The 12757-nt window shown below is 42.0% G+C and overlaps 1 protein-coding gene across 5 annotated transcripts in view; it reads left to right on the forward strand.

Annotated features, from left to right (window-relative positions):
- The window catches only part of npas1 (neuronal PAS domain protein 1), a 109060-nt gene that overhangs the window by 57465 nt on the left and 38838 nt on the right, over positions 1 to 12757 (forward strand). For all 5 annotated transcript variants that reach the window (XM_061827177.1, XM_061827176.1, XM_061827181.1 and 2 more), the window contains 2 exons: positions 541 to 708; positions 6650 to 6888. In XM_061827177.1, the coding sequence (XP_061683161.1) occupies positions 614 to 708; positions 6650 to 6888 (334 nt within the window). In that variant the 5' untranslated portion in view covers positions 541 to 613. The remainder of the gene's footprint in view (positions 1 to 540; positions 709 to 6649; positions 6889 to 12757) is intronic.

The raw sequence follows: 12757 nt of genomic DNA on the forward strand, positions 1-12757 counted from the left end.
TTTGTTCTTTTGTTTTTTCTTTTTCAATGTTCGTGAGACTATTACCCTCAAAATGCTGGCATTTCATTTTCATATTATTACTGCCCATTCATTCCACAGCATGTTCTTCCCGTGCCTGCGTGTGTTTTCTCATGGCACTCCGGTTTCCTCCCACATCCCCAAAACAGGCATGGTAGGTTGACTGAAGACTCTAAATTGCCTGATGGTGAGTGCAATATTAGTGCAAATTGTTATGTTTATGTCTGCCCTGCGATTGGCTAGTGAGGAGTTCAGGGTGTACCCCTCCTTCTGCCCCAAAATGCCCCAAGATATCTGGGATCCAAGCAAAATGCTTGTGACCCTAGTGAGGATAAGCAAATACAAAAAAATGGATGGATGGACATATGTGATCACGCTCAGTTACTTACTGTTTTTTTGTTGGATTGTTTGACTGAATATTCATGGCCCAGAAGTGTTTTTGCACATCTATTCATCTCTCCACCCACCCGCCAAAAATGATAACTAAATCATATGTTCCCCTCCCCTTCTCGGGACACCCAGGTCCGAGTCTGTCAGCTCGCCTGCCAATCAGAGCCTTCGTTAAGAGCGGCGTGGGCGCCAGACTGGGAGAAGGATGGCTACCATGCCATTTGTCAGTGAGGGGAAGTGTGTAAGCGTGGAATGGGATTTCCTGCAAGGACTTCTGGCCAAGCCTCCTACCCTGCCCTGGTAAAACAACAAACACACACAAAGACACGCACACACACACACGCACTGGATGATACCATTTAAGCCTGAGCGCATGTCTATGAATTCATCTGAGCAAGGTGAAATGCGTTCATTGACACGCGGAAAACAAACTGTATCGATGCACCATAGTCCAGGGAAGAGCGCAATAAAAATAGAACGTGTATTGTTGCTCACTTGTCAGTTGCGCCCGTGTTGCCGGTCTGCAACCCTTTGGCGGGAGATTAAGTAAATTTGGCTGGAATTATTAATGGGCAGTCAGTTACGGCCGGATATAAAAACTAAGCATAATCAATGTGTGTATATTGATTGTTCTCTGTGCTGGGGTCGCGGCTGTATAATAATGAGATATTACAGGGGCTGACACCCACACACACACAAATGATTATATATATATATATATATATATATATATATATATATATATATGTATATATACACAGACAATAGTAAAGAGAAATGCAACTGCTATCACTTTATTGAAATAGAAACAACAATGTGCTGCATGCAGACACTTTCAGGGGATAAGAATCAACGAGTTAGGAATGAATGCTCACCACACGCACAAATACACACACACACACACACACGCACGCACGCACACACACTTCCCCCCTGTGCACAGCAGCGACACAAATTGTGAAGTGGTGGTGACAACATAATTCCAGCGCTCAGGCCCCATTGAGGAGAGTCAATACCCAATCAGAGAGACAGGCTACCTGAGCCCGGCCCCTCCAACACCCCCCTCGCCCTTTCTGTCACTGTGCCCCTCCCTCTTCTATTGATCCCTCAATCAAAGCCCTGGCTCACAAGCCCGGGACCAGATGAGAGCAAGCCGGAGTGCAAAGGAAAGCGAGGGATGTGTGTGTGTGTGTGTGTGTGTGTGTGTGTGTGTGTGTGTTCACGTATGGATTTGGAAGCAAATGGCATTATTAGGACTGTGCTGTGGTCGACAGAAGAGCGGAGTTTGTCTGTAATTACCAAGCCAATCTGCTGGAGATGGCTCACAATACAGATTGTTTCACTTGAATTGCAGCAGGGCCATTACCATTCTATGTATTTACGGGATGAGCTCTCAGATTGATGCGGCGGCTCGTAGGTCGTTTACCCACAGCGCGGCTCCATCAACAGGTGGTCAGCACGTGTCTTTTCTGCTTTCCGGGGTTTCACCTGGAAGGGTTGCAAGCAACGCGAATGAACACGACTGTATTGTCGGTCCACGTGCCGGGTTCTGCAAATAGCTTTATTGTCTTGTCACATAAACCTTCGTCAACAAGAAATATGATTTGAGATTTGACAAGGAAATCTAGCTGGACGCTGCAAAGTCATACCAATACATATAATACCTATCCCAGTTATCATCCCGGTACCCCCTGAACTGGATGCCAGCCAATCGCAGGGCACATAGAAACAAACAACATTCACGCTCAGACCTTAGGGTAATTTAGAGCCTCCAATGTTTTGGGGATGTGTGATGAAACCAGACTGCCAGGAGAAAAGCCACGTAGGGACAGTGAGACTCCACACAAGCGGGGCTGGGATTCGAACCATAGTCCTCATAACTGTGAGGCCAGTGCCCCACCGTGCTGCCCATACCAATACTAAATGTACAGTATTTAGAGTATATGCAATGTGATCCAAATTAATATGTAAATTATATTTTTACTCTTATTTTCCTAAATACCCACCACAAATGATAGTTAGTCATTGAGTTCGGGGTGGATTCTCTCCCTGCGCATACAGTTGCACTCAGTGAAGCAGAGGAATTCCTAGCAGCATGAGATTTTACACTGATGAGTGCCGTGTAACCCTGAACGGTACGGATGGAGGGAGTAGTGGCTAGTTGGTGGATTGCCACCATGTCCCAACAGCGCTGGAACATCAGTAAGAAGGTGACAGATTTATGTTTTGGGCCTCAGTCATCGAGAGAGAGAGAGACCCTGGTGGAGGTGTGAAAATGACCACAGAAAAATATGCAGTGTCTGTCTGACCACTCTCCTCCATCATACTAAAAGGAACGACTGTCATGTCTGTGACAAAATTATCTTCATACTGTACATGACAATGCGCCGTCTCATTCTGCAAGCAAGAGCGGTACCTCTGCATCGTTGGCTCCAATGTGCATGAAAGGAGAGAACCTCATGTTGTGGCCCCGATCCTCCCCTTATCTCAACCCTGTTGAGAGCATTTGGACCATCCTCAAGCAGGATTTATGCGGGTGGGAAAAAAAAAAGTTTCATGGCTGTACAAATTGTGAAAGTGAAATTTGTATGAAGACATTTACTCCTACCCCATGTCTAGAGTACTTCTTTATGATTACTACATCAGTCACTTTATATGTACATAACAGTTCTAGTAATTTCTTTAAAAGAAATAATAATTGTATTAGCAATACTGTGATATTGAATAACATAATTCGATCCTTTTATTTTAACTCTGTCCCTGTAACTTACACACAAACAGCAATTCTCGACTATATCACGGTTCTTGCTTCGCGGTCCCGTTATTTTGTGAATTTTGATGGCAGGCATTACTCTATTTAATACTTAATAATACTTTTTTTTCATGTTTTGCGTTGTCCATGCTCGCTTTCAATATATTATGTCTATACAGTAGCTTTGCCACAATAGCAAATTTTTTAAGACAACATATTTTTCCAAGCGCTATCACAATAAACCATAGTATCGTTTCATGTTTTTTTTTATGCCACTGATTGAATATTTGAGCATAATAATGCAACTACATCCTTTTTTAGAACAATTCACTTTTAATTGTAAGAATAACGAACATTGACATTGTGATGTACCATAGAACAAGAAATAAAATATCTTCGCTTAAACAGAACTTATAACATAATTGTATGTGTATATTTAATTATATATATATATATATATATATATATATACACACACTAAAATATAATCATTATAAAATATTATAATTTGATTAAATATTAACACAATATAAAAGTGCCAAGTAGCATCTTTAATAACAATACAAGTAGATCAAATCAACCTGTTTTGATTCATGGTATGAACTTCCTTTTATAATTCTACAGCCTTTTTAATATGCTACGTCAAATGGCTACATCTCTTAAACTAGTCAGAATGTGTGCAAGGTCACGTTTGTATTAATGGTGGGACAGAGGGGAAGTGGTAAGCACATCTGCCCCATGGTTCCAATGATTGAGGTTCAGATCGCAGCCTGTGTGGATTTTGCATGTGCTCCCCGTGCCTGCATGGGTTTTCTCCAGGTACACCGGTTTACTCCTAGACCCTGAAACATCTGTGGTCAGTTGATGTTTGTATTTTCATTGTTTGGGCAAAGGGTTCCATAAATGAAAGATGACAGAAGATGGGAAATGTCACACTGTTTGTTTGTTTGTTTTTTTTTCCCAGCTGAAGAAATTGGGTGGGGTGGTTGCGTTTAGAATTGATTTAGTCACTTTGAGGTTTTAAGTTGCGTCTTTCTTGCGACTTCATAGAACTTAGACAAACCAGCTTGTTGGTGTTAGCGGGATGGCTGCGTTCATCTGGCTTGAAGTCAAAATGTTCTCACATTGTCGCGGTGGTGCTAGGCTTTTAGAACTCATTCCATTTATGACGCTCAACTTTCTCTTACTATGCAGCTTTGTAGAAAATCAGGTTATGCTCCTGTGTTTGAATGGAAATTAGAAGCCCCTGTATTTGCTTCTAGAGGACCCTCGTAATGCCAAAATAATTGTAATTTTAACATAAAAGTGAGTCAGAAAAGCGTCTGAATCGCATTTTGAATAAAGACCAAGAAAAATACAAAACATGCAGAATTAATCCTTAAACAATTGACTGAAAACTGAAATTGTGTCCAAATTTAGAACTACAGTGGATATAAAAAGTGTACACACCTCATCACATTTTTCTTAATTATGTTGGGGAGATTGAGATTTTGTGATTTCCTTCTCTTTAAATGGTGGCAGGTGTGTGCTGACCCCCATTTAACATACAAATGAATATGATTGCTCAATAAAACATCCATATCCCCAGATATAAGCGGGTGTGCACACTTGTGCAACCTGATTATCTCTGTTGTTTGTTTTTACTCTCTTTCTCAAGATGTTTCTTTTATTTTCATTTGCAAGTTATAAGCCACATTGATGGTGGTGAAAAAGTTTTGAAATGGTTTATTTTGGTCTCATCCTTGGGTTCCCTAAGGCTATCTCACCTATCTCTGAAGTGGTTAAAAAGCTCATTGGTTCCAAGGCCCCGGGGGTGGATGAGATTCGCCTGGAGTTCTTAAAGTCTCTGGATGTTGTGGGGATGTCCTGATAGGCATGCCTCTGCAACAGCACATTGACATAAGAGACAACGCATCTGGATTGGAAGACTGGGAGGCGGGAAGGGTCACCCTTTTTAAGAAGGGGGAGTGTGGGTTCCAACTTCAGGGAGATCACACTTAGCCTCTCTGGTAAGGTCTATTCAGGGATGCTGGAGAGGAGGGTCCGTCAGGAAGACAAATCTCAGCTTCAGGAGGAGCAATGTGGTTTTTGTCCTGGTCATGGAACACTGGACAAACTATACACTCTTGGTAGTCTCCTTGAGGGTGCATGGGAGTTCACCCAACCAGTCCAAATGTGTTTTATGGACTTGGAGAATGGGTTCGACCGTGTCCCTCAGGGAGTCTTGTGGGGGGTGCTTCGGGACTATGAGGTACTGAATCCCCGATATGGGCTTTTTGGTCCCCGTATGACGGGTGCCAGAGTTTGGTCCGTATTGCTGAGAACAAGTCAGACTCATTTCCGTTAAAGGTTGGACTCCGCCAAACCTCCCCTTTGTCACCGATTCTGTTCATAACTTTTATGAACAGAATTTCTAGACAAAGCTGAGGAATAGAGGTGGTCCAGTTTGGTGGCCTCAGTATTGCATTTCAGCTTTTTGCAGATGGTGTGGTTCTGTTGACTTCATCAAGCGTTGATCTCCAACACTCGCTGGAGCAGTTTGTAGCTGAGTGTGAAGTGGCTGGGATGAGATTCAGCACCTCCAAATCTGAGCTCATGGTCCTCAGTCGGAAAAGGATAGTGTGCCTTCTTGAGGTCGGGATGAGATCCTGCCCAAAGTGGAGGAATGCAAGTATCTTGGGGTCTTGTTCAGTAGTGAGGGAGGAATGGAACACAGTATCGATGGGTGTATCCGTTCAGCCTCTGCAGTGAAGCCGGTTTTGTATCGCTCCGTTGTAGTAAAAAAAGGAGCTAAAACGAAAGCCAAATCTGTCAATTTACCGATCGTTCTACGTTCCCACCCTCACCTATGGTCACGAGCTGTGGATCATGACAGAAAGAACAAGATCCCAGATACAAACAGCCAAAATGAGTTTCATCTACAAAGCGACTTAGAAAATGGATGGATGGGTGTCCAGGTTCTCCTTTAGAGATAGGGTGAGAAGCTCGGTCATCCGGGAGGGGCTCAGATTAGAACCGCTGCTCCTCCGCATTGAGAGGAGACAGATGAGGTGGCTGGGGCATCTATATCAGATGCCTCCCGGACACCTTCCTGGTGAGATGTTCCGGGCACCTCCCACTGGAAGAAGACCCCGGGCACGACCCCGGACATGTGGGAGAGACAATGTCTCTCGGCTGCCCTGGGAACACCTCGGGATCCACCCCAAAAAAGCTAGATGAAGTTGCTAGGGAAAGTGAAGTCTGGGTATCTCTGCTAAAGCTACTGCCCAAGTGACCCGACCTCAGATAAGTGGTAAAAGATGGATAGATGGCTCTGTGTGTGTGTCCATTTTTATTCCCAATGCAAATGATAGATGGATAGATGATCCTAGTTTTTGATGGATGGTCCAATTGGACAGTTACTGTATACAGTACAGTATATCACTGGTTTCCTCTAATCTGTGTTTTCACCTGATCTTTATTTTTCCTTTTCCTACCTTTCTCATCCAGTCTGCAGAACTTGCGCAAAGAGAAGTCGCGCAATGCAGCCCGGTCAAGACGCGGGAAGGAGAACTTTGAGTTCTTCGAGCTGGCCAAGATGCTGCCCCTCCCCGGCGCTATCACCAGCCAGCTGGACAAGGCCTCCGTCATCCGGCTGACCATCAGCTACCTGCACATGCGCGCTTTCGCCAGTCAGGGGGACCCGCCCTGGAGCCCCCTGCTGGAGGGAGACAGTAACTGTAGCAAAGGTGAGCAGCAGTTCTTTTCATCATTATGGTTCCTCCTTTTTCAGAAAATCCAGTGCACCTAGAAACATGGATGTAATGGTTTGATGGTTGAGGTTAGATGAAATGCTTTTAAATGCTTCCTTCGGGGAAACATGTCTTTGACAATAAGATGCAGGAAACACTTGAAACATGTTACACTCACTTACATGAAACCTGTGCTTCCCATCCACTGGGTGTTGAATCATCGTCAGATAGATATCATGACGGAAATGAGAAAATTGTTCAAGAAAATATTTTATTCATGTTCATCGATCGATGACTGATGGAGAGCGACAGGCACAACAATTACTGTAAATGCTCTTCTACGACATGGCAACAGGTACAATTACCCTGTTTGTCCAGCTGTTGCCATTCATACAACAGAATAGGAGCTTTGTAAATAAACTGAGACAAGATCATCATTATTTCAGTCTACAATAGTGTTTATGATATTTGTTTGCTGATGTAAAATATTCCTGAGGAAACACTGAATTAAACATCACGTCACATTCTTGCCATACATTCATGATAATAAAAACAGCATGACGATGCTAATACTACTAGACCTAATATAGCTGGACCCTCAGACACGATATTAAGTACAGTTTCAAAATATGAGTGCCATTACATCATTTCTATCAAAGGTTCAAAGATAGTAATGCTCTACTGTTTTGCAGTGTACTGCAGAAATGCACAGCATCACAGCATTAATATTTTAACAATATTTTGGCTTATTTGAAAATGGCATTCGTCAAAATATTTTCTATCCACTGTTTTCAGTTTTCAAAGCATTGCAGTCAATTACAAGACTTTTTTAGGATTTATTTCAAAATAGTTATTATTCTTCACTGTGGGAAGTAAATGCAATGTGGTGACCCATGTGGTCAGAATATTGTACACGTTACTGATTTGAATCTGGGCTCAGGCCCTCTTGTGCAGTTTGTACATTCACTGGCTTCTTCCCACACTCTATCTGTACCCCTGCGATTGCCTGATGGCCCGTCCACGTTGCATCTCGCCTCCTGTCCAAAGTCACTTCTGTTGGGACAGATTCCAGTTCATCTGCGATCCTAATGAAGAAAAACACAATACAAAACGGATGGAAGGATATTGGGGAACACCCATACCCTGTCTGTATTAATTCAAATAATCAATATTACCATTTTATTATGATCAAAATGTTTCCATCCATTTTCTTCTGCTTATCTGAGCTTAGGGTTAAAGGTTGGGCTGAATCTTAAGCAGGGAAACCCAGACTTCCCTCTCCCTACCCACTTTGTCCAGCTCTTCCAGTCGGATCCCAAGGCATTCCCAGGCCAGCCGGGAGACGTCGTTTTTCCAGAGTGTCCTGGATTGTCCCCCGGGCCACCTCCCAGTGGGACATGCCCGGAACACCCTACCAGGGAGGCGTCCATGGGGCCGCCCAAGCCCATCTCATCTGGCTCCTTTCAATGCAGATGAGCAGCGTCTTGACTCTGAGCCCCTCTCAGATGACCGAGCTTCCCACCCATCTCTATCTTCCATCAGCTTGTGATGAGCAAAGAAATCGAATGACAGAACTCCACTTGGGTTCTGATGGATGGGGTGCATTTTTCCTGATCATAGCCTCCAGGGTCTCACTGATCATCCTCACTGGACCATTGAGGTCCCCCAGTAGAACAAGGGAGTCCCCGGCATTAACACTCCCCCAAGGACTCCAAGGACTTGAAAAAGACAAACAGTTGTTGTTGAGGTGAACCCGACTTTATTCACTCGGAATGTATTGATCTCACACACCATCTCAGAATCTTTGCCTGCCAGGGAGGTGATGCTCCACTTCCCTAGAGCCAGTTTCTGTAACCGGAGATCAGACCGCCAGGGTCCAGACGTTCTGCAGCTACCTCGGTCTCACAGCACCTGACACCTCACACAGGGGACCCACATTGCCTTTTTCAAGCAAGCCCTGCCACCAAGCGCTCGCCATCAAGCACCACCTTCCGGTCTGGCTCCAGAGGGAGGCCCCGGTGTCCCATGTCTAGACAAGCGAAAACGTAGTTCAATAGTTTTACTTGTCATCAGTGGTCTTTTCTTTTCTGCTTTGACTGGTCCTTCACCTAAGACCTGTTTGCCATGGGGATAAAGCGTCAGACAGCCAAGATCTTCAGATCACTGGGACACGCGAATCCCTCCTCCACAATAAGGTGATGCCTCCAGGAGGGACACAATATGTCCTTATTATTCTAAACTTCCTTAACCAGAAGAGATCACACGGTTACACTACCTTTTAGTAAGGTGTGTCTGGGATTCATTTCTATTTGAAGTTTAAAAAATATCAAGAATAATAAACACATTGTTCAATTAACAGTTTGAGTAGGAATTGACCATTATTACTATTGTAATGATCAGATTTTCAAACAAGCTTGTACAGTTGTGCCTACAGATTCAAGTGACCTGGCTTACTAGGTTTTCGAACTATGACATGCGTTTTTTTTTTTTTTTTTAAGTTTAGGACCAGAAAATGACACCTTCTGTCTTTAAAACAACATTATATCTTTGCTTTACGAAAGCCCCCTTAGCTTAATGCAAAGAAACAATGCAAAACACAATCAGTAACACAAGCAACGGCATTTTGAGTTATTAAAAAGGTCACGGGAAAAGAAATTCAACTTGTTCTGAATTGCATCTCATCTGATTGTGTACCTAATGTTGTGGCCAGTCACATATAAATGACATTTGTGAAAAAGCATCTGCTTTGCTCGACAACAAAAACAATACTATTTGGACCAGGATCATTTTCAGTCTTCTATTAGCCAGCATCATTAATTGTGTTTTGAATTTGAGCACCCACACTTGTTCATTTCCAGCCTGCAAATCATGCACGTGCATATGCATTTTAATCACACAGAGTTTCCATAGGCGTCCTCCTATCTGTCTGCGTGCCGCATGGTACACAAAGAAAGGCGAAACTATCGGCGCGTTTTGTAATTACAGGAATTAACTGTATAACAAGGACAGTGTAATTACACAGCCAGTCTAATTGCGAGTATTACTGAGGGGAAACCACCCAGATACAATACAATTAGAGGTGCGTGTTTTTGTGTTTGTCTGTGCGTGTGATTATGCCGCTTTCTTGTCTAATTTCAAGAAAAAAACATGTCCCAAAAAAAAAAAATAAAAGAAGAAGAAAAATGTGATGCTAATTGCATGCACCTTTCTTCCCGTGTGCGTGCGGCTGCGTGCGATCCAACTGCAATAAGAGCACTGTGTGTTCCAGATAAGACATAATGGCTTTAATAGTGTAATAAGTTTGGTCGGGTATGGATGCTTGTGTCAATACAATGGCTGAGTTAAAGGGGCTCTTGAGGCTGTAAAGATTGATCGGCCGGCCCGGGAAAGGACACTTTGAGGCAAGACCACCTTCATGTCGGCGCCGCATTTATTTGCAGTTTCTTCACAGTCCAAACTCAACTATTCACGATATTGGCTTTCTATCTTCAAGTACTTTTAAGACTTTTCCTTTAGGCAACTAAGAAAATAAATGATATCCATACATATATTCATTTTGCCGTGCAAGTCAAGGCTGTTCGGTGACAAACGTGTAGGTCATATTTGTACTTTTTTTTCTTTAAAACACAACACAAAGAACTGATTTAGTAGAAGAAGTTTAAAATCTAAATATTGTCTGAAAAAAATATATATATAATAGCAAAATTAAATGAATAAGTACATAGTGGTAGGATGTTCACACATTAATCATGTTAAATTAATGACTAACACATTTGTTGGGGAAAAAAAAGAAAAAAGAATGCATTTTGTGTTCTAAAAACACAGAATATTTGCCAGTACACGATTTCCTGGTACACCGATTACACTGACGCATGTCAGAGTTTGGCAACCAAAATGGAGGACTTGTCTGAAAACTGCATCGCTATAACTCATGGGAGGCAAATTTCATAAGCACAAACAAACAAAAACTCTTCAGATGCAATGCAAAAACCATTTAAAGACAATATTATTCTGGAAAAAAAAATGTCCAAAAAATGCCACTTTAAACTTAATTCATTTTTATCAGGATTATTTTAATTGCCAAATATCCATGTATCTCGCTTATTTGATTCCATCGTACAATAAAATCCTTTTCAATTTGCTTTTTCAGAGATTCAAGATTAATTACATCGCCTCTAATTCATTAGATCACATTTTTAATCGAATCCCAGCCCTAAAAATTATAATTCATTTTTCCTCATCTCAAAACATTACAGTCATTATCCAAGCTTGTCTGTTCTTTGTTGAATGAAATAATATAATAGAACCGCAATTGGAATAAAAGGTGCTTTCAGCCACATATTGTTAAATCTTCACAATTGAGAATTCACATAATAAAAGAAGAGTCATAAAGTGGACTTACAAATTTGTGATGTGCCAGTCTTAGCAAGAAATATGCCGTTTCCTGCAAAAAAATAAAACAGGGGGGTGTTGATTTAAATGTTTAATTCATTCCGTGAACACACTCATATCTCAAATCATCCTTCCCCACTGAAATGAATGGGAATGCCATTAATCTTCTGCAGCACGTTTCAAATTTAAAAAATAGCACTACACAGTATTGCACTACATAAAAGGTTGTAATAATAGCAGTCAACAGTTTTTGCATCATGATTTCATGCTTGAATGTATATTTGCATTGAGCTCTGTCTGGTGGGTGCACCTCGGCCACGTGAGACACCATACTGTAATAAAGACTGACGCCTAAAATATATGAAGAAACATTTCATAACAAAGTGACACAGTAAGCTGCAGTAATATGAAATACTCGTTTTTCACAGAGAGGATAAAGAATATACCCCTGTGAGATTTCCTATGTTGTCTGTCTTGGTGTGTTGCTGCACTTTTGCTGCCTTCTGACAGCATAGTTGGCTGCCTTTTTAGTCACTGCTCATGGAGTCAGTGGCCAGTCTACATGTCAATTATCTCTGAGCCAGTTTACTTGTGCTCACTCTGGGATGAACGACTAAAGATTTGTCATAGTCAGCCATAATGCGGTGGAAGTCGAGTTGAAGTTGTCATTGATATTTTATCAGGACATTACGGTAGTCCCAGGGTTTTTGGCACCACAGACAGTTTTCACGTTAAGGCGTATTTCTACGGACCAGCATAGGACAAAGATAACAAATGATGACAGATGCAACTCATCACTACTCTAATTGTAGTTGTTGGGATTTGTGGCAGTTAAGGCGTATGTTTATCTTCAGCAAATCTGCAGGTCTCATCTTGTGTTAAGAATTTCCCCGTTTCACTGTTTCTATTTCACTAGTGCTTTGATTACATGGTAGGCTTGCCACAGGTCTCATTTTTGCTGAAATATGTATTTCCACACACTTGCAGCATCCGTAAGGGCCGTTTAGTATACCGTACTGACGTCAGTGTCGTAAAGCGACACAAGTGTCCCAAGACCACGATAAATTGCCTGATTGGAAGGCGGGTTGCCAAAAACATTATTTGGGATCGTGAAATCCATCCACCCATTTCCTGAGCTGCTTATCCTCACAAGGGTCACAGGAATGCCAGAGCCAATCTCAGCCGTCATTGGGCAGGAACTGGTTGCCAGCAAATTGCAAATAATTAACAGCTGATAATGACTGTAGATGATTGCATGAACAAATGTAGATAGACAGATTGGTAAAGCATGTTTTTGTCATTTTTTTTAAACCACCTGGCTTTGTACTTTAATGATTTTGTAAAAAAAAAAAAAAAAAAAAGTGCACGTTAAATGGCAGGTATGCCTATTAAATTATTCTCCTTGATTGTTTTGACATTGTTGTCTTGTTAAATGTCATCAGTATATTCAAATATTAAAAGTTGGAATCCAGCT

The sequence above is a fragment of the Syngnathoides biaculeatus genome, chromosome 8 (assembly GCF_019802595.1).
Source record: "Syngnathoides biaculeatus isolate LvHL_M chromosome 8, ASM1980259v1, whole genome shotgun sequence".
Lineage (NCBI taxonomy): Eukaryota > Metazoa > Chordata > Actinopteri > Syngnathiformes > Syngnathidae > Syngnathoides > Syngnathoides biaculeatus.